Consider the following 27531-nt stretch of genomic DNA (forward strand, 5'->3'; position numbering starts at 1 on the left):
AACCAGGAGACGGGCAGGAGATGGCCTGGCCCATGAAGCAAGAAAGCTGGGTGCCTTCAGGCAGGAGGTTTGCTGGCAGAGTAGGGTGCCTTCAGGGACTTGGTGGAGCTAGATTTGCCGACCCACGGAGCTAAAGCTGAGCGCCTTTGGGCTGAGGCTTACTGGCAGAGTGGGCTGCCTTTGGGCATTTATCAGCAGAGCTAAAAGAGCTTTGCAACACTTGCCCAAATAGGGCAGAGGTCGAGGACCAGAGAAAGGCCTGCCTGCAGGCATGGCTGAGAAGATGCTGTCTTGATCGAAGAACTGTATCCTGAGTGTTCCTGAACCTGAATTGTAACCTGTTACTTCCCTAATAGCAGCCCTGGTGGGGCAGTAGCTAAGAGCTTGACTGCTAACCAAAAGGTTGGCAGTTTGAATCCACCAGCTGCTCCTTGGAAATCCTATGGGGCAGTTCTACTCTGTCCTATAGGGTTGCTATGAGTCAGAATCGACCAATAAATCCCATAACTATGAGTATGTTTGTGAGTTCTGTGTGGCCATTGCAATGAATTATTGAACTCTAACAGAGAAGTAGAGAGTGCTGTGGGAGGGACAGATGGTGTCAGAATCGGTAAAAGGGGCTGGCAAGAGGAAGTATGTCTGACCTCCACCTCATATCAATCAGCCTTGGGCTGTTGATCTTGATTCTCCTTCCCCCTTGTGAAGTTAGACAAGGAAGTCAGATGCCCCTGCCATGCTATTTTTACAATGGGTCACCAAGTCACCATGCAGCCTGCGCTGCCCATCATGAACTAGGTGTTGTCTGACCCTCAGTCATAAAGTCAGACATGCACAGCGGCACTCCATCATTAAATGGAAGTGGTATATACAAGATTGGGCTTGAGCAGGACCTGAGGCATACGTAAGTTACATGAGGAAGTGGCCCAAATGCCCATGGTTCCCACTCCTGTCACATTACCTTCCCCCTCCCAATCAGCACCTATGACCTCATGGGGAGTTCCTTATGATCAGTTGACTGAGGAAGAGAAAACTCGTGCCTGGTTTACAGATGGTTCTGTGTGATATGCAGGCACTACTCACAAGTGGACAGTCGTAGCACTGCAGCCCCTTTTTTGGGACCTCACTGAAGGACAGTGGAGAAAGAAACTCTTCCCAATAGGGAGAACTTCAAGCAGTGTACCTGGTTGTTCACTTTGCGTGGAAGGAGAAATGGCCAGATGTGCGAGTGTATACTGATTCATGGGCTGTGGCCAATGGTTTGGCTGGATGGTCAGGGAGTTGGAAGGAATATGATTGGAAAATTGGTGACAAGGAGGTATGGGGAAGAGGTATGTGGATAGACCTCTGTGAAAAGATATTTGTGTCTCATTGAATGCTCACCAAAAGGCGACTGCAGCAGATGAGGACTTTAACAATCAAGTGGATAGGATAACGCATTCTGTGTAAACCAGTTACCCTTTTTCCCCAGTCACTCCTGTCATTGCCCAGTGGGCTCATGAACAAAGCAGCCATGATGGCAGGGATGGAGGTTATGCATGGGCTCAACAACACAAAACTTTCACTCATCAAGGCCGACTTAGCTACAGCCACTGCTGAGTGCCCGATTTTGCCAGCAGCAGAGACCAACACTTCACAGATGTGACTATAAAGCAGGAATCACATTGTAACGTGTCTTGTATAGCCAGTGGTACCTAGCATAGTACTGAGTAAGCATGTTCTTGCTGTTAGGTGCCACTGAGTCTATATAAACTCATAGCAATCCCACATGACAGAGTAGAACCGCCCCATAGAGTTTTCCAGGCTATAATCTTTATTGGAAGGCACTCTTATGGCACAGTGGTTAAGTGCTAGGCTGCTAACCAAAAGGTCAGCAGTTTGAACCCACCAGTCGCTTCATGGGAGAAAGATGTGGCAGTCTGCTTCCATAAAGACTATAGCTTTGGAAACCCTACGGGCAGTTCTAGTCTGTCCTAGAGGGTCACTAAGACTCAATGGCAATGGGTTTTTTTTTCTGATAATCTCTTCAGGAGCAGATCACCAAATCTTTCTCCCACAGAGCTGCTGGGTGGGAACCACCAACCTTTCAGCTCACAGCCGAGTGCTTAACCATTTGTGCAACCAGGGCTCCTTCTGAGTAAGCATACAAGGGCTCAGTAATTACTTGGATGATTGGTCTCAGCTAATGCATCAAGAAATGTTAGTTTTTATTAGCACTAAGAACTCAGACTAAAGTAACACTTATTATTAATAAGACTTAATGATCTAGAGATAATAATGGGAGCTAAAATTTATGAAGCACTATTACATGCCAGGAGCCCTGGTGACGAAGTGGTTATGAGCTCAGCTACTAACCAAAAGGTCAGCAGTTTGAATCTACCAGCTGCTCCTTGGAAACCCTATGCAGCAGCTACACTCTGTCCTATAGGGTCTGTATGCATTGGGATTGACTCAATGACAATGGGTTTGTTTGTTTGTTTTTTGGTATTACATGTTGGGTACTTTGCTAATTGCTTTGCATGTATCCTATCATTTAATCCTAAAAATCATATGAGGAAAATACCATAATCTCCATTTTACGCATGAGAAAACTAAAGCTTAGAAAAGTTACTCATCTATCATCTAGTAAAATGGGAAGCCAGGATTTAAACCCAGGTAGGTCTAAAAATCCAAAAACCTTATTTTAACTCATAGCTCCAACCTCTTCTTTCTCCAAATTTAGAGATGCTAACAAGAATGGAAACATTTGAATCTTCTCTTCTCTTCACAGTCTCTAACAGATGGGCATTCTTGGCCCAACAATCCAAGGAGTTTATTTTAAGTTGTGGCTAAAAGTTGGTGAAGACTGTCCTTTGTTTTGTGGCTAAGAATGAAATTTATCTAAGAAGGAAATTAGGAAGAAAAAACCCCTAACATTTCAGGAATGAGATCAGCAATTAATTCTAAGCCTTAATCTATAAGTACATAGGTGACCGGTTTGGGGGAAAATCCAGTTTAGTACCTATCCTTAATAAATTGAAAGAAAATCAATTATTAAGAGGAGAATAGATGATGTTGAGTGCCTGCTATGCCAGTGGCCCTTCTGACAAGTTTTACAGGTCACCACACTGTGTACCCCATGGCCCTACTCAATCTGAGTGTGGCACATGAACAAAGGACAGTGACTCTCTCAGCTGGCTAATGACCTAGAAGGTGGCCTAGCACCAACAGGTCATTAAGTGAATCAATCAGATCCTCTCATTTGGGATGTGAATGTGAGAATCAGTAATGAGAAAAAAAGAAAACAGCACATAGGCAGGTCCTTAGGAGAGAACAGACATTTAAGGTAGCTAAAAGAGAGCAGCAGAAGACAAGACTAGAGGTTATCAGAAACACTAATCAGCAGAGAAAGCCTGAATAAGGTACAAAAGTACCCATTTTGGAGGGTGCACAGGGCCTGGCTCCAGGCTGGTTCCTTTCACTGTGAGGCCTGGCTATGTTGCTAAGAGTCTAGTCCTCCTCTTTTTCTGTAAATTCTTAAACCCAGTTACTTAAAGGCAATTGAAATGTCTCCTATTCCATGTCATCTAAAATATCTAAGACAGGAGGAAATGGAGAGAGAAGGAAAGAAAAACTGCTACAGGAGCATGGTGCTTTTATAAATAGATTAATAAAATAGGAATAAAAAGGAAAAATGACTAAGTACAAAGCAATGCAAATGCATCATCTCTAGATCAACAAAGCTGTGATAAGCCAATATAAATCTTGACTCTGATATTACTTTCAGATCAGGCAAAAGGTGAAAGAAAGAAACAGGAATTATACCTCATTTCTGAAGTGGTATACTATACAGGGAACAACGAGTGCTATATGAATGTCCTCAACAGCCATGGCAAATGCAGAATCAGAATTTACATAGCCATTGCTGCTTATGATCTTCAATAAAAGTTAATGCAGAGACTTCCACTTCTAGCCATGATTGACCGGACTTAACTATCCAATGTAAGCAACTAGAAACTGGGCAAAATACACAGAACAACTGCTTTCAGACTGCTTTTCAGACAGCTCAGAACTGTGATCCCTGAGGGAAGGGAAACAACTGAGGTGAGCCTTGAAACGTCTTATGAGTCTATAATTATTTCAAAATAAGAGTTTTTTTTAAAAAAAAAGACTAATGGACCACAACTACCATGGCCTCCACCAGACCGAGTCCAGTACAACTACATGGTGCCCGGCTACCACCACTGACTGCTCTGACAGGGATCACAACAGAGGGTCCTGGACAGAGCTGGAGAAAAATGTACAACAAAATTCTAACTCACAAGAAAAGACCAGACTTACTGGCCTGAGAGACACTGGAAGAACCCTGAGAGTATGGCCCCCAGACACCCTTTTAGCTCAGTAATGAAGTCACTCCCGAGATTCACCCTTCAGCCAAAGATTAGACAGGCCCATAAAACAAAACGAGACTAATGGGGCACAACAGCCCAGGAACAAGGACTAGAAGGCAGGAGGGGACAGGCAAGCTGGTAATAGGGAACTCAATCTCAGAAGGGAGAGTGTTGACATGTTGTGGGGTTGTTAACCAGTGTCATAAAACAATATGTGTACTGTTTAATGAGAAACTATTTGTTCTGTAAACCTTCATCTAACGTACAATAAAAAAAAATTAAAAAAAATAAAACGAAGGCAAAATAAACACTTTCTAAATAAAACAGACTTCATCACCAGCAGACCTGCACTGTAAGAAACATTAAAAAGACTTCATCAGGAAAAAGGAAGATAATACCAGATGGAAACGTCAATCTATAGAAAGGAATGAAGAGCACTGAAAATGGCAAATATGTGAGTAAATATTAAAAACGATTTTTCTCATTTAAAAAAATGTCTTTGACTGTTTAAAGTAAAAATAATGTATTGAACGGTTTATACGATACGTATATGTAAAATATATCAAAGTAATAGCACACACACATACACAACAACCCAGAAGACAGAATTGGAAGTATATTGTCACCAGGGTCTTACATTATATGTTAAACGGTACAATATTATTTTAAGGTAGATTGTGATAAGTTAAAAATTCATAAATCCCTGGGTAGTGCAAATGGTTGACACTGAAAGGTTGGTGGTTCAAGTCTACCCAGAAGCACCTTGGAAGAAAGGCCTAGTGATCTACGTGCAAAAAATCAGCCATTGAAAACCCCATGGAGCACAGTTCTACTCTGACAAGACATGGGGTTACCATGAGTTGGAATCGACTCGACTGCAATTGATTAAATATGCATATCGTAAATCATAGAGCAACACTTCTCGAAGTGCAGTCCAACGATCCCCAGGGGCCCCCAAGACCCTTTTAGGACTTCAGAAGGTCAAAATTATTTTCATAACAACACTAAGATGTTATTTGCCTTTTCCACTTGCATTCTGTCACAAGTGTACAGTGGAGTTTTCCAGAGGCTACACGACATGATACTGAATGTAAAACTAGATAAAATAATCCAGCAGCCTTCTATAATGCAACACATTACAGATACCTGCAAAAATGTAAACTATGACATTCTTCTCATTTTTGGGAAAATAGTTTTTTCAATAAAGATGTTATTTATGTTAACATGTAATGGGTTTATTGTTATTTTAAAATGTATTAATAAATATTTCAACAATTTATCAGTTCTAATTTTTAATACAGTTGAATTTTGATAGAATTCACACAAACAAATCACTTTGGGGTCCTCACTAATTTTTAAGAGTAGAAATAAATTTGTAAGAATGTAAATGGGTCCGAAGACCAAAAACTTTGAGAACTGCTACTCTAGAACAACTACTAAAAACAAACAAACAAAAAAACCAGAGAGGTATAGGTAATATGCTGACCATGGAGATAAAATGGAACACTAAAAAATAAGTAATCCAAAAAGAGCCAGGAAATGGTCAAAGAAGAAACAAAGGTCAGATAGACAAATAGAAAACAAATAGCAAGATGACAGATTTAAACCCAGCCATGCTGATAATTATATTAAATGTGAATAGACTAACACACCAATTAAAATACTGAGATTGTGATACAGGATGAAAAAGCAAGGCCCAACACTATGCTGTTACAAGACACTTTTAAACACAAAGACATGAGTAGGTCAAAAGTAAAAGGATAAAAACATATATTATGTAAACAGTCAAAAGAAAGCTGGGAAGGCTATATTAATATAATTAATATCAAAGTAGACTTTAAAACAAGGAATATTATTAAGGATGAAAAGAGACATTTCATAATGATAAGGGGGTCAATTTATCAAAAGGCTCTAATAATCCTAAATTTGTAGCATCCAGTAGCAGAGCTTTCAAATACATGAGGCAAAAACTGATAGAACTGAAGAGAAATAGGCAAATTCACAATTAGAGTTGGCGACAGAAACATTCCTGTTTTAGTAAGAAAGTCAGTAAGGATATACAAGAATTGAACACCACCACCAGCCAACAAAATTTCATTAACATTTATAGAACACTCCACCCAACATCAGAATATACCTTCTTTTCAAGTGTATTTAGGACATTCACTAAGACAGACTACAGGCTGGGCCATAAAGTAAATCTCAACGTATTTAAGAGGAGTGAAATCATAGAGTATATCCCTGACCGTACAAATTAGAAATCAATAGTAAGAATATATCTAAAAAGTCTCAAATATTTGGAAATTAAGTAACACACTTCTAAATAACCCATAGTTCTAAGAAAAAATTATATGGGAAATCAGAAATTACTAATTACTCTGAACCAAATGAAAAACAAAACAAAAACCACAACCTAGCAAAATTTGTGGGATGCAGCTAAGCTGTGCTTTAAGGGAAATTGGTGGCCTTTTAAGGCTTATAGAAAACAGAAAGGTCTCAAATAAATCATCTCTAAGCTTCTATATCAAAAAGCTAGAAAATGAGAGCTAAATTAAAGCCAAAGTAAGTGAAAGGAATAATAATAGGTGAAGAAATCAGTGCAATACAAAACATAATAGCTAAAAATAATTTAGAAAATGAATAAAACTAAAAACTTTTTGGGGGGGATGGGAATCAATGAAATTGATAAGACTTCTAGTTAGACTGTTCAAGGAAAAAAAAGACACAAATTACCAACACTGGGAATGAAACAGTAAATATCACTAAAGAGCCTACAATAGTAAGAAGAATAATAGGAATATTATGAACAATTTGCTGCCAATAAATTCATCAACTTAGATAAAATGGACAAATTCCTGGACAGACACAAATTACCAAAATGGACTCAAGAAGATGTAGAAAATCTGAACGGCTTATATCTATTACATTTGAAATTTAAAATCTTGCCAAAAAGAAAACTTCAGGTCGAGATGGCTTCATCGATGAATTATATCAAACATTTAAGAAATAATACCAATCTTACACAAACTGAGAAAACATTTCCCAACTTATTTTATGAAGTCAGCATTACCATAATACTTAAACCAGAGGAAGACATCACAAGAAAACTACAGATCAATATTCCTCATGAACAAGATGCAGAAATTTATAAAATATTAGCAAACTGAATAAAGGATAATACATCAAGACCAAGTAGGTTTATTCCAGGAAATGGAAGTTGGTTTAACATTCAAAATCAATAAATGTAAATACCATATTAACAGAATAAAGGAGAAACACAATATGACCTTCTAAATAATTGCAGAAAATGCATTTGACAAAATTTACCACTTATCCATGATAGAAACTCTTGCCAAACTACAAATAGAAGGGAACTTCTTCAACCTGACAAAGGGCATCTACGATAAACCTACAGTTAATATCATACTGGGCTCAAGCATAACAACGATTGTGAGCATGGCGTAAGACCGGGCAGTGTTTCATTCTGTGGTACATAGGGTCGCTATGAGTTGGAACCGACTTGACGGCACCTAACAACAACAAATATCACACTTAATGTATTAAAAATCCTAGACAGTACAATAAGCAACAAGAAATAAAAGGCTTACAGACTGGAAAGGAAGAAATAAACTATCTATTTGCAGATAATATTATCATGTGTATCAGTTTCCTAGGGCTGCCATAACATAGTACCACAAACTAGGTGCATTAAAACAACAGAAATTTATTCTCACAGTTCTGGAGGCTAGAAGTCTGAATCCAGGGTGTCAACAAGGCCATGCTCTCTTTGAAAGTTCTAGAAGAAGGTCCTTTCTTGTCTCTTCCAGCTTCTGGAATCCCCAGACATTCCCTGACTTAAAGATACATCACTCCAATCTCTGCCTCCATCATCATATAGTGTTCTTCCCTATGTGTCTCTCTGTGTCTCCTCCCATAAAGACACGAGTCATACTGGATTAGCGCCCACCCTACTCCAATATGACCTCATGTTAACTTAAATAATTATATTTGCAAAGATGCTATTTCCAAATAAGGTCACATTCACAGGAACCAGGGATTAGGATTTGAACACATCTTTTTGGGGAACACAATTCAATGCACAAGTCTGCCCTTTGCCCCCCACCTCATCCTGGCCAAAATTCATGTCCTTCACACGTGCAAGATACATTCACCCCATCCCAGCATTCCTAAAAGTCTTAGCCCATTCAATAATCAACTCTAAGCCCAAAATCTCATCTAGATATAGCAGTCAACTAAAAAAATCCTATATCTTCTAAATCTAAATCAGGTGTGGGTGAGATTCTGGTAATGTTCATCCTAGGACAAAATTCCTCTCCACTTGTGCACCTGTGAAACCTAGAAAACAAGTTACCTGCCCCCAAAATACAATAGGACACACATATGATAGACATTCCCATTCCAAAAGGGAGAAAATGGAAGGAAAAAAGGAGTCACAGGTCCCAAACAAGTCCAAAACCCAGCAGAGAAAATTCTGTAGATTCCAAGGCTTGAAAATAATCCTCTGTGACTCAATATCTTCTGGGCCTGCCAAAGTGGCAGGCCTGTATTCTTGGCTCTCAGCACTGGCCCTGCCCTCTGGAACCAAGGAGGTGGTTTCATTCTTCCGTTTTCTTGAAAGATAACACATATCCACAGCTGAGTAGCTCTATCCACCTATTTCCTTCCTATAGAGTCCCAGAAGTTCAACAGTCTTCTTTCATTTTGTCCTGTGTGTGTTCCCTTCAGTCCGAGCTGGCAGCATTTCTGAGATAGTTGATTGGATCCATAAGTCAAATGCCTAATCTCTTTAGCAAACAGTTGACCAGCCACACCCTTGGTGTTCTCTCCAGACCATGCCTTCTCATTTTTCTGCAATGTGGATAGGCTGAGAATTTTCTAAATCTTCAAGTTCTGGTTCCTTTTTGCTTAATAGTTCCTTCCTCAATTAATCTCTTTCCTCTCATATTTTATTATAAGCAGCAAGGAGAAACCTGATGACATCTCCAACATTTTGCTTGGAAGTCTCCACAGCTAAATATCCAAGTTCATCACTTACAAGTTCTATTTTCCATTAAACAACAGAACTTAATTTAGCCAATTTTTCTCCCACAAGGACTGCCTTTCCTCCAGTATTTAATAATGTGGTTCTCATTTTGTATGTACCACGCTTGCACCTTTAATGTTCATATTTATAGCAACATTCTATTCATGATGATATAAGCATTCTCTAAGATGACACAGCTTTCTCTATAGCTCTCCTCACTTCTTTCTGAGCCCTCACCAAAATCACCTTTAAGGTCCATATTTCTACAAAGAGTCTCCTCAAAGCAGTTCTAGGCATTTTCTAGCATGTGCCTCAAAATTCTTCCAGCGTCTAGCCATTACCCAATTCCAAAGCCACTACCACATTTCTAGGTATTTGTTACGCAGTACCCCATATTTCCTGGTACCAAAATCTGTTATTAGTTTCCTAAGGCTGCTGTAACAAAGAGGTGGCTTAAAATAACAGAAATTTATTCTCTCATGTTTCTGGAAGTTAAAAGTCTGAATTCAGAGTATCAGTAGGGCCATGCTCTCTCTGAAGGATCTAGGGGAAGATACCTCGTCTCTTCAAGCTTCTGGTTGCCCCAAGTGTCCCTTGGCTTGTAGAAACATCACTCCAATCTCTGCCTCTGTCATCACACCTCTGTCATCACACAGAGTCCTTCCCTGTGTGTCTCTCTGCATCTCTTTTCCTTTTCTCGTAAGGACACAAATTATAGTGGATTAGGGTCCACCCTACTCTAGTATGACTTCAGGCTAACTTGACTAATTACATCTGCAAAGATACTATCTCTAAATAAGGTAACATTCACAGGTACCAGGGGTTAGGACTTCAACATATCTTTTTTTGGGATAACTCATAATTATGTAATATAGAAAATCCTAAGAAATCTTAAGAAAAGAATAAGAAACCAAAACTAATAAGTGAATTTAGCATGGTTGTTGGGTATAAGGTCAATATAGAAAAAACAATTATATTTCTACATGCTAGCAATTGGAAACAGAAAATTTTTAAATTATCATTTATAAAAAATCATGAAGTAATTATGAATATGACAAAATATGTGCAAGACCTATACAATAAAAACTACAAAACACAGCTGAGAGAAATTAAAGATGACAAATAAGAAATATAACATGTTTATGGATTGGAAGACTCAAATATTGTTATGATATCAGTTCTCCCCAAATTGATCTATAGATTAAACACAATCCCAGTGAAACATCTAGCAGGGATTTTTGAACCAATTGATAAGCTGAAGCTGATTCTAAAAAAAAAAATATGGAAATTCAAAGAACTGAAACAATTTCAAGACTTACTATCATAAAGCTATAGTAATTAAGACAGTATGATCTTAGCATATGAACAGACACATATCAATGGAAAAGAATAGAGAATTCAGAAATAAACCCACAGAAAGGATAATCATTTTAACAAATCGTGCTAGAACAACTAGATATCCATATGAAAAAAAAAAAGAACCGATATCTTTACCTTACCGCACGCACAAAAATTAACTTGAAATGGATCATACTTGAAAGTAAAAGCTAAAACTAAAAAACTTACAGGAAAAAATATTCACAACCCTGGGCTAGGTAAAGATATTTTTTTAAATAAGACCCAAAATGCAACAAACATATAAAATAGAAAATTGGTAAAATGGACTTCATCAAACTTTTGCTCTTTGAAATACACTGTTAAGAACATAAAATCCACAAAAATGGTATAATCAATTTGGAAAAGTTTGGCAGTTTCTTATAAAGCTAAATAAACACTTAGTATATGATTCAGCAATTCCACTCCTAATTATTTGTCTTAGAGAATGAAAACATGTCCACACAAAAACCTGTATATGAATGTTCAGAGATGCTTTATCCATAATAACCCAAAACTAGAAACCAGAGACACAATAAGTGACTAAATAAACTGTAGCAAGGGAATATTATTCAACAATAAAAGTAAAGAACTACTGATACATGCAAAAACATGGATGAATCTCAAAAACATTATTCTACAAAGCCAGACACAAAAGATCACATACTGTGTGATTACATTATATGAAACTCTAGAAAAGACAAATCTATAGTGACCAAAAAGAGATCAGGGTGAAGTGAGGTCAGGGAGCAGACTGACTGGGATGGGGCATAAGGAAAACTTTTTTTTTTTATTGTACTTTAGATGAAGGTTTACAGAACAAATAGTTTCTCATTAAACAGTTGGTGTTACACATATTGTTTTATGACAGTGGTTAACAACCCCACGACATGTCAACACTGTCCCTTCTCAACCATGGGTTCCTTATTACTAGCTTTCCTGTCCCCTCCTGCCTTCTAGTAATTGTCCCTGGACTGTTGTGCTCCATTAGTCTCATTTTGTCTTATAGGGCTGTCTTATCTTTGGCTGAAGAGTGAACCTCGGGAGTGACTTCATTACTGAGTTAAAAAGGGTGTCTGAGGGCCATCCTCTCGGGGTTTCTCCAGTCTCTGTCAGGCCAGTAAATCTGGTCTTTTTTTGTGAGTTAGAATTTTGTTGTATATTTTTCTCCAACTCTGTCCAGGACCCTCTGTTGTGATCCTTGTCAGAGCAGTCAGTGGTGGTAGCCAGGCACCATCTAGTTGTACTAGACTCAGTCTGGTAGAGGCCGTGGTAGTTGTGGTCCATTAGTCCTTTGGACTAATCCTTTCCTTGTGTCTTGTTTTCTTCATTCTCCATTGCTCCCAAAGGAGTGAGACCAGTGGAGTATCTCAGATGGCTGCTCACAGGCTTTTGAGACCCCTACTCACCAACGCAGAATGTAGAACATTTTCTTTATAAACTGTGTACGCCAATTGAGCTAGATGTTCCCCGACACCATGGTCGCCACAGCCCTCCACCCAGCAATTCAGTCACAAGGAAAATTTTTAAGGTGATGAAAATATTCTGCATCTTGATTGTTGTAGTGATTTTATGAGTACATAAATTGATCAAAACTCATCAATATGTACACTTAAAATTGATGTATATTATTGTATGTAAAGTATACATCAATAAAGTTGATTTTAAAAAAGTCAAGGCATAGTTTCAGATAAACATAGCAGATTGACTGCATGAATTTATCTCCTCTTGCTCCTAACATCTGCCACCAAATTAGAAAAGAAGGTTTCAAATCAATGATCTTAGCATCTATCTACAGAAACTAGAGAAAGAAGAGCAAATGAAACCCAAAGTAAGCAGAAGAAAGAAAACAATAAAGATCAAAATGGAAATAGAAAACAAAACAAAAAATAGAAAAAAATAAAGAAAACTAAAGTTTTTTTTTAAGAGAAGATCAATAATGTCAATAAACTTTTAGTTAGGCTGATTAGCAGAAAAGAGAGAAGACACAAATTACTAACATCAAGAATCAAAAAGCTGACTTCACTACTGATTGTACAGATATAAAAAGGTTAATAAGAGGATACTATCAACTTTACACCAATAAATTTGACAGGTGAAATGGATAAATTCCTTTAAAGACACAAACTAACAAACCTCACTCAAGAAGAGATAAATAACCTGAGTAGTCTTATATCTATTAAAGAAACTGAAATGGTATTTAAAAACTTTACCATTAAAAACAAAAACTTTATAAGCCCACATGGTTTCACTGGGGAATTATACCAAATAACCAAATATTTAATGAGGGAATAATACCGATTCTTTTACACAAACTTTTCCGGAAAATTGAAGGAGGGAGTATTTCCCAACTCATTCTGAGGTCAGCATTACTCTCATACCAAAACCAGACAGATTATGAGAAAAGAAAATTATAGACCAATATCTCTCATGAACACAGATGCAAAAACTCTTATCAAAATTTTAGCAAATCAAACTCAACAACTCAACAATATATTACAAGGATAATGCATCAAAACCAAGTGGGGAATGTGTAAGACCAGGAATGCAATGTTGGTTTAATATTAGAAAATCAAATTATATAATTCTCTATATTAACATATTTTTAAAAAACCCTATGTGATCATCTCAATAAATGCAGAAGGAGTACTTGACAAAATTCAACATCCATTCCTAACAAAAACTCTCATCAAACTATAAATAGGAGGGAACTTCCTTAACATGATAAAAGGTAGCCAAGTTCATGGTGAAAGACTAAATGTTTTCTTCCTAAGATTAGCAACAAGGGTAAAGACGTCTGCTCTCATCACTAGTATTCAACATTGTACTAGAAGTTCTAGCCAGTGCAATAAGGAAAGAAAAATAGATAAAAGACATCCAAATTGGAATGGAACAAGAAAAAATATCTTTTATTTGCTGACAATATGATCATCTATTTAGAAAACCCAATGGAATCTAAAAAAGATACTAATGAGTGAATTTTGCAACGTTGCAGGATACAAGATCAACATACAAGTCAACTGAATTTCTATATACTAGCAATGAATGATCAGAAATTGAAAATTTAAAAATAGCTTTTACAATGGCATCAAAATATGAAACACTCAAGAGAAATAAATCTGACAAAAGACGTTCAAGGCTGTACACAGAAAACTACAAAATAGTGCTGAAAGAAATTAAAGAAAACCTGGATAAACATATATGTACAGTGTTCATGGATCAAAAGGCTCAATATTAAGATGTTAATTCTCTTCCATTTCATCTATAGAGTCAATGCAATCATAATCAATATGTCATCAGGCTTTTTTGTAGAAATTGACAAGCTGATTCTAAAATTCATAGGGAAATGCAAAGAACCTAGAATAGCCAAAACAACTTTGAAAAAGAAAACAAACAAAAAGACTCACACTATCTGACTACAAGACTTATTATATAGCTACAGTAATCAAGGCAGTGTAGTAATGATATCATTCCTTTTTACGGTCAGATAATATCCCATTGTATGGATACACTATATTTTGTTTATCCATTCATTTGTTCATGGACAAATCAAACTCAACAATAAGGTTCCCACCTTTTGACTATTGTGAATGTTACTATGAACATTCACCTACAAGTATCTATTTGAGCCTTTTGGGGAGATACCTAGGAGTGGAAACTCCTGGGTCATATAGTAATTCTATGTTTAACTTTGAGGAACCACAAAACTCTTTTCCACAGCAGCTGCACCATTTTAAATTACCATCAGCAATGTATGAGAGTTCCAATTTCTCTATATCCTTGTCAACACTTACTTTTTGTATTTTTTATTATAGCTGTCTTAATAGGCATGAAGTGGCATCTCATTATGATTTTGATTTGCATTTCCCTAATGACTAATGTTGACTATCTTTTCATGTGCTTATTGGCCATTTATATATATTCTTTGGAGAAATGTCTATGCAAGTCCTTTGCCCATTTTAATTGGGATGGCTGTCTTTTTGTTGTTGAGTCGTAGAAGTTCTTTAAATATTCTGCATTAAACCTTATCAGATGATTTACAAATATTTTCTCCCATTCTGTGGGGGGCTGTCTTGATAGTATCTTTGATGCATAAAATTTTTTAATTTTGATGAAGTCCAATTTATCTACTTTTTCTTTTGTTGCCTGTGCTTTTGGTGTCAAAGTCAGAAACCACTGCCAACTTCAAGGTCATGAAGATCTTCCCACCTGTTTTCTTCTTTAGCACTTGAATTTAGGTCTTTGATCCATTTGGAGGTAATGTTTGTATATGGTGTCAAGTAAGGGTTTAACTTCATTCTTTTGCATGGGGATATCTAGTTTTCCCAAAACCCCTAAATATTTTAAGGGCTCTTCAAAACAATTTAAAAAATAACAAATATCTATAGAGTCATGAATATAAAAATGAACAAGGAAGAGTTCTATGAACTAATATTAAATAATTCTTAGGATTATTGTTAAGTGAAAAAACCAAAGTGCAGAACAGTGTATACGGTAGGCTATCTTTTGTGTAAGAAAGAAGGGACAAGAAAAATTAACAAGTGCTTATTATTGCAAAAGGAAACTTAGGAAAAATAAACTAAAGCTAATTAAAAATGAGTACCTATAAAGGGAAGGTAAGAAGAGGGTAGAGGACTGGAGAAGAAGTAAAATTTCTCTGAAAAGACATTTTATATAGCTTCGGTTTCTGAATAATGTCAATATTTTATTACATATTCAAAATTAAAATTAAATCCGAAGGTTCCACTTACATGACATTCAAGAACGGACAAAACTAATCTATGGTGGCAGAAATCAGAACAGTGGTCACCTCAGGGCTGGGAGGGGGATTGACAGGGAAGTGGCATGAGGACACTTCCTGGTGTGATGGAAGTACCCTGATTTGAGGGTTGGTTAAAACCAAAAAACCCAAACCCATTGCCATCGAGTTGATTCCAACTCATAGCGACCCAGGAGGACAAAGCAGAAGGGCCCCATAGGGTTTCCAAGGAGCAGTTGGTAGATTCGAACTGCTGACCTTTTGGTTAACACCCATAGCTCTTAACCACTGCACCACCAGGGCTTTGGGTATTGATTACATGGTTGTATATATACTTGCCAAAGCTTATGAACAATACACTTAAGATTTGTGCATTTTACTCCGGCTAATTTATACCTCAGGTGATGGAAGAACAAATTAAACACAACCACAAGAAAATAATCAGACAAATTCAGAATGTAAGACATTCTTCAAAAGACATGAACTAGATTAAAAGAGAGTAAGGACACAAACATGCAAATTCTGAATAGATCGTGTTTCAACCAAGTTATAAAAAGACATTTTTGGGACAACTAGGGAAATTGGATTATGGACTAGATATTAGATGATTTAAAGAAATTATTATTAAATATCAATTGCCAATAAACATGAAAAAACATTTAGCCTCACTATTAAAACAAGGTATATTAAAATTCACCTGTCACTGAAGCGAAGGAAAACACACAATACAGGGGAAGTCAGCACAACTGGACTAAACCAAAAGCTAAGAAGTTTCCTGAATACAACCAAACAGTTCGAGTGGCAGAGTAGCAGGAGCAGGGGTCTGGGACCGTGGTTTCAGTGGACATCTAGGTCAACTGGCATAACAAAATTTATTAAGAAAATGTTCTGCATCTCACTTTGGTGAGTAGTGTCTGGAGTCTTAAAAGTTAGTAAGCGGCCATCTAAGATGTATCAGTTGGTCCCAACCTACCTGGAGCAAACGACAATGAAGAACACCAAAGACACAAGGAAAATATTACCCAAAGAGACAAAAGGGCCACATAAACCAGAGACTCCATCAGCCTGAGACCAGAAGAACTAGATAGTGCCTGGCTACCACCAATGACCACCCTGACAGGGAACAAAACAGAGTTGTCAGACGGAGCAGGAGAAAAGTGGGGTGCAAAACTCAAATTCTAGTAAAAAGACTAGACTTAATGGTCTGACTGAGACTGGAGGGACCCCGGAAGACATGGTCCCCGGACTCTGTTAGCCCAGAACTGAAACCATTTCCGAAGCCAACTCTTCAGACAAAGATTAGCTGGACCATAAGACATAAAATGATACTTGTGAAGAGTGGTGCTTCTCAGCTCAAGTAGATACATGAGACTAAATGGGCAGCTCCTGTCAGGAGGCAAGATGAGAAGGCAGAAGGGGCCAGGAGGTGACCGAATGGACACGGGAAATCTGGGGTGGAAAGGAGGAGTGTGCCGTCACAATACAGGAAAAGCAACTAGGGTCACATAACAATGTGTGTATAAATTTTTGTATGAGAAACTAAACTGAACTGTAAACTTTCACTTAAAGCACAATAAAAAAAAAAAAAAATTCACCTATCGTATTGGTTATAATGAAAATCAATACAATTTTTTTGGGAAGACAATCCGGCAACATGTAACAAAAGTTTTTAAATGTTTATATACTTTACCCAGCAATTCCACTTCCAGGCAGTCATCCTATAGAAGAGTTGTACATAAACATTTATTGATCAGAATGTTCACTGCAGCATTATTGAAGAAAAGGGACACAATCTAAATTTCCAAAATGGATTAATAAATTATATTTAATAATAATTAAAAATCTTAACTTGAAATATTTAACATGGAAAGGTCCTTATAATATGTTAAGTACAAAGAAAGCAGATTAAAAAACTACGTAATTTCTCTGTATATATTCTACTTTATAGAAAAGATAATTATCAAAATGTTAATTTTGTTATTTCTAGGTAGTAGGATGGATTTACAGGTAATTTTAATCTTTTTCTTTGTAGAAAAGAGGATCATTATTTCTAATATTTGAAAGAATATAAAAATGGAACAGAGAGGAAAGTTATTTTTTTGTGATCCCAGAGGACAGAACTAGAAACTACCGCTGGAAATTTCAGGGAAATCAGTTTGGCTCAATGTAAGGAATAAACTTTCTAACAATTAAAATTTTCTTAGCAATGAATGGACTGCCTCATTAGGTAATACATTTTGCATTATTAAAACTCTAAGCAAAGGCTGAATGGTCACTTGGCAAAGATATATGGAACAGACTTAAGTGTTATGTGTTAGAGGAATGAAAGAAAAGATTTTAATGTCCTTTTCTACTCTAAGAACTTATAATTCCAAAAAAATTTCCATTAGCTGGGATTCCAGCAAGAAAGTCGTTGGCATTTCTTTAAAACCCTATGTGCTGCTAAACAAGAGATTACAACTATATTGGAATAATGGAGTTGAAGGATGATTTATAATTACATTCTATATGATAATATACACATTACTGATAAGGTGAACCAAGGCCATTAACCCAGTAAATGGAAAGGATTTAAACTGAATTAGCATGAACTACATATGAATCTGCCCCCTACTAATTTGTGTCTAATGAGGAACTTGAAGAGTTATACTTTTACCAAGGTGAAATAGCACCAAACATCTCAAAAAGGAGGACTTATACTCCCTTTAAGGAGCCCTGGTGGCACAATGGTTAAAGCGCTCAGCTGCTAACTGAAAGGTCAGCAGTTTGGACCCACCAGCAGCTCCACGGGACAAAAGACCTGGCAATCTGCTCCTGTAAAGATTACAGCCTAGAAAACACTATGGGGCAGTTCTACTCAATCATACAGAGTAGTTACGAGTTGGAATCGACTCAATGGCACACAACAACAATGTTCCCTCTGTTTTGCTTCTGGCTCTGAATTGCTTCTGTAATTCATATATAAAGGAGAGATGAAGAATATGTTCCCTTCCTTCCTGCAATATGGTATATAAAATCTTAAGATTTTGGATGTATAAATACTAGGTAGTGGGAAGTGATACAAAAATTTAGTATCATGCTGGGTTCCTGGAAGGCAGAAGGAAACACTGGAGACCTATGAATTTTCAGAACTGATGTTGAAAATCATGAGTCAAAAAAAGAACCCCATAAAAGACTCACTTAAAAAAACAACAACCACCTCTTATTATGAAAAATTTCAAACATACACAAAAGTAGAGAATAGTATAATGAACCCCACCATACCAATCTCTCAGCTTCATTTATCAACATTTTGTCAATGTGGTTTCATCTAATTCTCCAGGTTGTTACCCTGCTCCCCAAGACTTAAAAACAAACACCCAACAGCATACTATTTTACCTATAAGAACTTCAGTATGAAAGATATGCTTTCTTGCTAATAGTAAGTATTCAATAAAAGTTTGTTGCTATGGCCAGGAACTGTTCTATGCATTGTACTTGTATTTACATACATAATTTTTGCATCAAGTATAGGCCTCATTCTTATCCTCATTTTACAAGTGAGAAAACTGAGGCACAGTTTTTACTGCTCAAGGTCACACAGCCAGTAAGCAGGTGTGCCAGAATATGAATCCAAAGGTTAACTCTAGACTAGACTTTACTCTCCCAACCACTAAAGTACGCTGCCTTTCCACTATACTAATTATTCTAGCTGTTCCTTATGGGATATAGATCGTTGTGGTAATGGGAGAGGAACTGCTGAATAGTGAGATTAGATAAGATGCTATAATATAAGCAAGAGCTCATCTATAAAATTGTGTGAAAGTTTCCTTTTCTAAATGCCCCAAATGAGAAACAAAAATGTAAATGGATATCATCAGTATCAACTACCTAGGATGGAAAAAAAAAAGCTAGGTCACCTCATGGAGGGAAAAGCAACGACTAGGTCTCTTCTATAGGGCCTGAATATAGGAAAAACTTTTTATCTGTCCTTCCAATGACCGGGAAAGGGATGGGGGTGAGTGTCTCTAGTTCTAGCAGACCTTTAAAATAATTCAAGGAAGGGATCTCACAAGCAGAGGGCTAAAAAATCAGTATGAGTAACATGACTGCTTAATGAAATCTTGAATAAAAAACAAGAAGACCTGGGAGAAAATATTCTTTTGACTGATACCTCAGAGTTCTAAACCTTCCACTCACAGCCTTATAAAACAAACAAGAAAAAAACTACTAAATAATTCAAGATTTTTCAAAGAAAGAGAAGTCTCCTCTGATCTTTGGCCAAAAATTCTCCTAAAACTCTCCCTAGTGATTTACAATAGATTTTAAAGTAACTGAATTATCTCCTCTGTGAAGCCTACCTAGACCGTCCTCCTTCCCCATCTTCCACTCTTCAAAAGTACAAACAGAAAGGCTCCATCCCTGCTCCTACTATACTTTATACATAATTCTATTAGAGCACTAATCAATATCGTAGTGTAATTATCTTTTCCTCCTCTAGACTATGAGTTTCCAGAGGTTTGAGACTCTGTCTTACTCCTTGTTACATTTCCAATTCCTAATCTTCAAATCTAGCACCACTGAAGGTACTTGAGAAAGGTTTGCTGAATGAGTAGGAAGAGAAGCTAAAGATGACAGAATATGTAGTGATGTTTATACGTAGGAATTATTTTATCAGTATCTCCTTAATCTCTGCACCTTCAGTTCTGCCCACAAGTTTCCCTTTAGGAATTTTCCCATCGGCCAAAAAATAATTCAGGATAAATGGTAGGTGAACTATTGTCTCTTGAGGGCTGGAAAATAAATCTAACCACTTTGGCTTGCAACAGCTTCTAATGAACTAGGGAGAAAAACTCAGCTTGAAGCATCTGGAAGGTAGTCAAAGCCTTTCCAGAGCTTTTATTCAAATGTTAAGAGACAGGAAAAATCTGCTTCAGAAGATCTCTTTAAAGTATTAAAAAGTAATGATGTCACCTGGAGGACTTAGGTGCACCTGACTCAAGCCATGGTATCTTCAATCACCTCATATGCATGTGAAAGTTGGACAATGAATAAGGAAGACCAAAGAAGAACTGATGCATTTGAATGCCAGAAGATGGAACAAATTTATCTTGGAAGAAGTAATGCTCCTTAGAAGTGAGGATGGCAAGACTTCATCTCACGTATTTTGGACATGTTATCAGGAGGGACCAGTCCCTCGAGAAGGACATCATGCTTGGTAGAGGGCTAGCAAAAAAGAGGAAGACCCTCAATGAAATGGATTGATACAGTGGCTGCAACAATGGACTCAAACATAGCAACGATTGTGAGGATGGTGCAGGACCAGGCAGTGTTTTGTTCTGTTGTACATGGGGTCGCTATGAGTCAGAATTAACTTGACAGCACTGTGAAAGAGTACTCTAAAACTAAGGTGCTTGGCATACACAGGTCTGGATTGGACTCCCGTTTTGTTTTAAACCCATGCTGCTGCTTGTAAAGCATGAGCACCACTTCTGGGTACACAAGTCTTGTTTTGTAATCATACGTAGTTATGCTTGCTTGACTATGATTCTAGGAAATGTGTGAAGATTGTTCTCGGAAAAAATACTTGCCCAGGAAGAATGCATTTGAAAGTAGATTAACTGATATGAATATAGGTTTGTTTGTGGTTGCAGTCACACTAGCTTTCTCGTATAAAAACCCTGCAATCTTTTGTGAACGTCGGAGCACTTTGTAATTTTACTCACTGCTGCCCAACTTGAGTTATATTCTTCAATAAAACTCTATCATTTCTCCCGACTTAGGAAATAAAAACTGACATCTTCTGCCTATGCACATAAGCAATGTCACCTAGTGGGAGCAACAAGGACACATCAACTGGGCCCTAAGCTATAAAATCAATAGCTAAAATAATCTTGGAAAACATCTTTTAGGAAATCTTTCACACAGACAAGATACTTAGAGCACATAAGACCCACCTATTTTCCACTCTTATCTTTTTCCCTCAGCATTAATAGTAAGGTTTGTTGGACCAATGAAGACCCTCCTGACTTGTACCAATGATTATTAAGAAGAACAACTTAAAACGTAGTATCACGGTGATTTAGCAATTTTCAGACAATCTGTGAAAAAGAGAAGCTTTTAATGATCTTAACCATTTGTAATGTCTATATATACTGATGATTCTGTAACACTCCTTGGACTTGGACAGACATAACTCTGGTAGCATGCTTGTCTGTTTCCCACTTTTGTCTCTTGGAACATATGCTGAATAAAATCTTTCCTCTTGCTTTACTATAACTTTGTGGTGATTTTATCACTCTAGGACACAACATACTGAGGTAGTGCTGTTTACACTTTTGACATTTCTGGTGTCAGAAGCGGGGATTTCAAAGGTGCATTATCTTTTGTGACCCCCAATATACCGAGAACTTGGGCTCTCTGCCTCTGTGGATTCTCTGGAGTTGTCTTAAGGTAAATAACTTCTCAAGTCTGAGCTCTGCTCCTTTGCATTGACAGCTCTTCGAGTTTTACTGTTAGATTTGTTTTTGTCCTTGCAAGTTAGTAGCTTGTACTATCTCTTTGAAGAATGAGAAATGCAAAGTCCAAGGGTATATGAGAACCACCCTCTTGAACCCCTGCTCTTTATATGAACAAGCATTTTGGTCCCTTCTTTCTTGTCTGCTTAGCATAACCTTACCAGAGACAGTGTGGAAAATCAGTGGCCACTCTGGGGTTTGTTCGAATCTTCTAAATTGGTTTTTCTGCACAGCAAATTAGAAAATTGAGGCTTCCAAAGCAAACAATGCCAATGAGATGCCTATTTTGATTGATACTTAGAGGCCTCTAAAAGACATCAGAATAGTAAAATTGCTTTCCTGCAGGACAGTTTCTAAACTGACTAAGCAAATCAAAGAACTGCAGGGCAAAATCTTATGTCTACCACTTCTGTACCACTGCTGGCTGTTGCTTCTCTGTAGACTTCTCTGCCCTCTTATTCCTCTGATAATACCCTGCTTGAACTCCTCCTCTTTCCTAAAATACCAACCGATAAACCTTTGCCTGAGATGCCCTTTAAAATTCACCCTGGTATGGAGGCTCAGGATCTTCCGCGTACTACTCTGCCGCTAGGACGCAGTCAGAACTGCACAGTATTGTGAAGAATTTTCCAAAACTCTGTGAAGATCCTTATAAATTTCCAGAAGAATTTAAGATTCTTGTTGACGCTTACCAGCCTGGGCTCCCTGATTTGTATCAATTAGTGCATATGATAACCAGGCCTTGGGAGCAAGCTGAGTGAAAGGACCCTAAAGACAGTTTGGCTTTAAATATAGATAAAATAGCTACCGAACTGTTGGAAGAGTCTTAGCACATGAGCAAAAGGCCGTTGGAGACAATTCCCAGAGCCTTTCCCCCACTAACTGATCGGACTAAAATCGACTCTTGCAAACAGAATACAGACGACAGTGTTTATGATTACCAGACCCAGTTACTCAAAAAATTTCCAGACACTCTGGGCTTACTTTATCAGGCCCAGGTGCTACTGGAGCTTTTAGTGCTGTTTTTATATCTAGCCCTGATGGTGCAGTGGTTAAGAGCTTGACTGCTAACTAAAAGGTTGGCAGTTTGAATCCACCAGCCACTCCTTGGAAATCCTATGGGGCAGTTTTACTCTATCTACAGGGTCACTATGAGTTGGAATCAACTCAACAGCAATGGTTTTTTTAAGCCTGAAATTTCAGCGTTAGTAAAGAGACACCAATTGGACTGGGAGATGGCTCCTATTGTTGAGCTAACTAATCCGGCCTACAAACTTTCCTAGACTTTAGAAGCCAAAAAAGTTTCTAAGGCTAATAAATTGATGATCCTCCAGTTGCGACAATTACAGTCTCCTAGTCAAAAGAAAAACATCAAAACTTCCAATAGCACCAAAACTGGCATCTGTCATTATTGCAAAAAAGCTCACCATTGGAAAAAATGAGTGCTACAAATTAAAAAATGAAAAACTCATGAACAGGACACCCTTCAATATGACCTAGAATGAAGGGCCTCCAGGGGCAACAAAGGGACTTTTCCCATGGTAGCACTCAACTCAAAAGGGGAAACTATAATGTACATTAATAGAGAACTCTGCCAGTTTTTAATTGACACTGGATCCACCCTATCTGGTGCTAATCTCTCATTTACAAAAGCCCCTGCCCTGGGGTACAAAAATCTCGAAAGTAGTGGGGGTTACCAACCAGGAGCAAACACTGATTCATTCCTAGCCCATTCTGATATCCTTTGGTCCCAATGAAAATTTACATCCCTTTTTGCTTAGGCCTGAACACCTCTTTAATTTGCTAGGAAGAGATCTTTTATCCAAATGGAACTGCCATTAACAATTTAATGAAAAGGGAGAAATATTATTAAGTTTGCCTGATATTCCTGAGTCAACAGAGACTGGTTGTGAAAAGGTAGCCATTTGCTATATGCAGGCACTTGTTATACCTCTCCAAAGTTCAGCACAGCCTAGCCCTCTCCCTTCTGACACTCTTTTCTCTGTCCCTGAAACCTTGTGGGCCACTATATCTACAGATGTAGGCTAAGTGTTGTCAGCTGATACAGTTAAGATACACATAGATTTATCTAAACCTCTGCCAAAAATTCCCCAGCAACTTCTCAAATGAAAAGCTAAAGATGGACTTGTTCCTATTATACAAGATTTCTTTTCTAAAGGTTTAATTGTCCCAGGTACTAGCCCCTGTAACACTTCTGTTCTTCCAGTTAAAAAGCAAAATAATAGAGGTCAGAGATTTGCTCAAGATTTGTAAGCCATCAACTGCATTGTCATTCCTAGATTCCTGCTGGTCTCTAATCCACATTTATTACTTTCCAGTGTTCCTCCAAATGCAACTCACTTCACAGTTGTGTATCTTTGTAGTGCCTTTTTCAGCATCCCTGTGCATCCTGGAAGTCAGTTATTTGTTTGCTTTTACCTGGTTGTTGTTGTTAGGTGCTGTCGAATCGGTTCTGACTCATAGCAACCCTATCTATGTACAACAGAATGAAACACTGCCCTGTCCTGTGTCATTCTCACAATCGTTGTTATACTTGAGACCATTGTTGCAGCCACTATGTCAATCCATCCTGTTGAGGGTCTTCCTCTTTTTCACTGACCCTCTACTTTACCAAGCATGATGTCCTTCTCCACGAATTGGTCCCTCCTGATAACATGTCCAAAGTATGTGCAACAAAGCCTGGCCATCCTCCCTTCTAAGCAGCATTATGGCTGTACTTCTTCCAAGACGGATTTGTTCATTCTTCTGACAGTCCATGGTATATTCAATATTCTTTGCCAACACCATAATTCAAAGGTATCAATTCTTCTTCTGTCTTCCTTATTCATTGTCCAGCTTTCGCATGCATATGAGGTGATTGAAAATATCATGGCTTGGGTCAGGTGCACCTCAGTCCTCAAAATGACATATTTGCTTTTGAACACTTAAAAGAAGTCTTTTGCAGCACACTTGCCTAATGCAATATGTTCTTTCTTTTAATTTTTTTTATTGTACTTTAGATGAAGGTTTACGAAACAAATAGTTCCTCATTAAACAGCTGGTACACATATTGTTTTACGACATTGGTTAACAACCCCACAACATGTCAACACTCTCCCTTCTCGACCCTGGGTTTCCTATTACCAGCTTTCCTGTCCCCTCCTGCCTTCTAGTTCTTGTCCCTGGCCTGTTGTGCTCCATTAGTCTCGTTTCGTTTTATGGGGCTGTCTAACCTTTGGCTTAAGGGTGAACCTTGGGAGTGACTTCATTACTGAGCTAAAAGGATGTCCAGGGGCCATACTCTCTGGGTTTCTCCAGTCTCTGCCAGGCCAGTAAGTCTGGTCTTTTTTAGTGAGTTAGAATTTTGTTCTACATTTTTCTCCAGCTCTGTCTGGGACCCTCTGTTGTGATCCCTGTCAGAGCAGTCAGTGGCGGTAGCTGGGCACCATCTAGCTGTACTGGACTCAGTCTGGTGGAGGCCGCGGTAGATGTGGTCCATTAATCCTTTGGACTAATCTTTCCCTTATATCTTGTTTCCTTCATTCTCCCTTGCTCCCAGAGGGGTGAGACCAGTGAAGTATCTTAGATGGCCTTTGTTTGATTTTTTGACTGCTGCCTTCCATGGGCGTTGATTGTGGATACAAGTAAAATGGGAAAACCAACAATCTACCTGAACTGTAATACCCTAAGGATTTACTGAGTCTCCTACTTATTTTCTCAGATTTTGTATGCAATTTGCAGCGTTTACAATTTATAAACCAATCTATATTACTATAGTATGCTGATGATTTGTTAGCCTACTCAGTTTCCCAGCGAGCTTACCTTCAAAGCAGTATAGTTTTATTAAAATACGCGGCAGACATAAGGTTTCTAAGGAAAAATTGCAATTGGCCCAGCCTTCTGTTAAATACTGAAAAACCCACTGCCGCTGAGTTGATTCCGACTCATAGTGACCCTATAGGGCTGAGTAAAACTGCCCCATAGGGTTTCCAAGTGGTAGAGTCGAACTGCAGATCTTTTGGTTAGCAGCCACAGCTCTTAACTACTGTGCCATCAGGGCTCCAGTGTTAAATACTTAGGCCACCTAATCTATGAAGAAGGCATCTCTATAGACCCTAAATGAAAAGAAGCTATCTTGGTTTTACCTATACCTGAAACAATGAAACAACTACAAGGCTTATTAGGACTCTGTGGTTATTGCCAAACCTAGGTACCTAATTTTTCTTTGATAGCTCAGGCTCAACCTCTGTACAAATTTTAAAGGCTTCTGAACCAGAGTCATTCCAAATAACATCAGAAGATCAAGAGGCAGTAACTAAATTAAAAGCAGCTTTAATGAATATGCCCATTCTAGGATTTCCTAACAACCATTTAGATTTTTCCCTATTTGTACATGAAGTATCTGGAAATGCCTTAGGTGTATTAACTCAGAAACATGGAGGACTGCAACAATTCGTAGATTATTACAGCCTGCAGCTTGACCCAGTAGCCACAGGGTACCCTCCCTCCCTGCACGCTGTAGCTGCCACTGCTAAGCTGGTAGAAACCACGGCAGATGTAGTACTGGGAAACTTTTTAGATGTATATGTGTCCCATGCTATGTCTGCCTTACTTAATTCTGTCTTAACACAACATCTTTTAGCCAGCAGACTCACCATGTATGAAGTCCTCCTCCTGGCTGCATCCAACATTAGGTTGCACTCTGTGGCTTCTCTAAATCCAGCTACCCTTTTCCCTGCAGTGAATGAAGACAGCTGTCCCCCACATGACTATTTAGACCTACTAAACAGCTCCTAACTCCCCAGAAGGATTTGAAGGAAACCCCTTTAATCCTGATTTGGTTCTGTTTGTAGATAGTTCCTATTTAAACCTAGTTCCAGTAATTCTCATTATCAGGCAGGATATGCTGTCACAAACTCTATCGAAGTACTTGAAATCCAAGTACTTCCAAAAGCCACTTCAGCCCAACAAGCTGAATTGATTGCTCTTACCAGAGCTTGTAAAATTGCTGAAGGAAAGCCTGTTACTATTTACAAGGACAGTCGATACTGCTTTGGGGTCATACATGACTCTGGTATGCTTTGGAAACAAAGAGGTTTTTTTTATCTTGTCAGGGAATACTAAAAAATTGAGCTTTAGTAGCAGATCTTCTAGATGCTCTCTTACTCCCCTTGATATTGCTGTAATAAAAATACAGGCTCATCAACCAAAAGGAGTACCTCAAACTGAGGAAATTAGAGGAAATAATCTTGCTGTTGCAGCAGTCAAACAAGCTGCTTCTCAAGTAATTCTTGTATCTATGCTAATAAAGGCGAATCCTCCAATTTGTTTATTAACTACTCCGATCTTCATGACTTAATTTTTTAAAATTTTATTCTTGTGCTTTACATGAAAGTTTACAATTCAAGTTAGTCTCTCATACAAGAATTTATACATACATTGTTATGTGACCCTAGTTGCTCTCCTTATACTGTGACAGCACACTCCTTT

At 38.0% G+C, this 27531-nt stretch overlaps 1 protein-coding gene across 7 annotated transcripts in view; it reads right to left on the reverse strand.

Annotated features, from left to right (window-relative positions):
- The window catches only part of S100PBP (S100P binding protein), a 57775-nt gene that overhangs the window by 9293 nt on the left and 20951 nt on the right, over positions 1 to 27531 (reverse strand). Inside the window, exon 5 of one of the 7 annotated variants that reach the window (XM_023727274.1) lies at positions 17089 to 17262. The exons of the other annotated variants lie outside the window; for them this stretch is intronic. Coding sequence (XP_023583042.1) covers positions 17258 to 17262 — 5 coding nt within the window. The 3' untranslated portion in view covers positions 17089 to 17257. Of the gene's footprint in view, positions 1 to 17088; positions 17263 to 27531 lie in introns of those variants that run through there. 7 annotated transcript variants of the gene reach the window in all.

The sequence above is a fragment of the Trichechus manatus genome, unplaced genomic scaffold, assembly GCF_000243295.1.
Source record: "Trichechus manatus latirostris isolate Lorelei unplaced genomic scaffold, TriManLat1.0 scaffold00015, whole genome shotgun sequence".
NCBI lineage: Eukaryota > Metazoa > Chordata > Mammalia > Sirenia > Trichechidae > Trichechus > Trichechus manatus.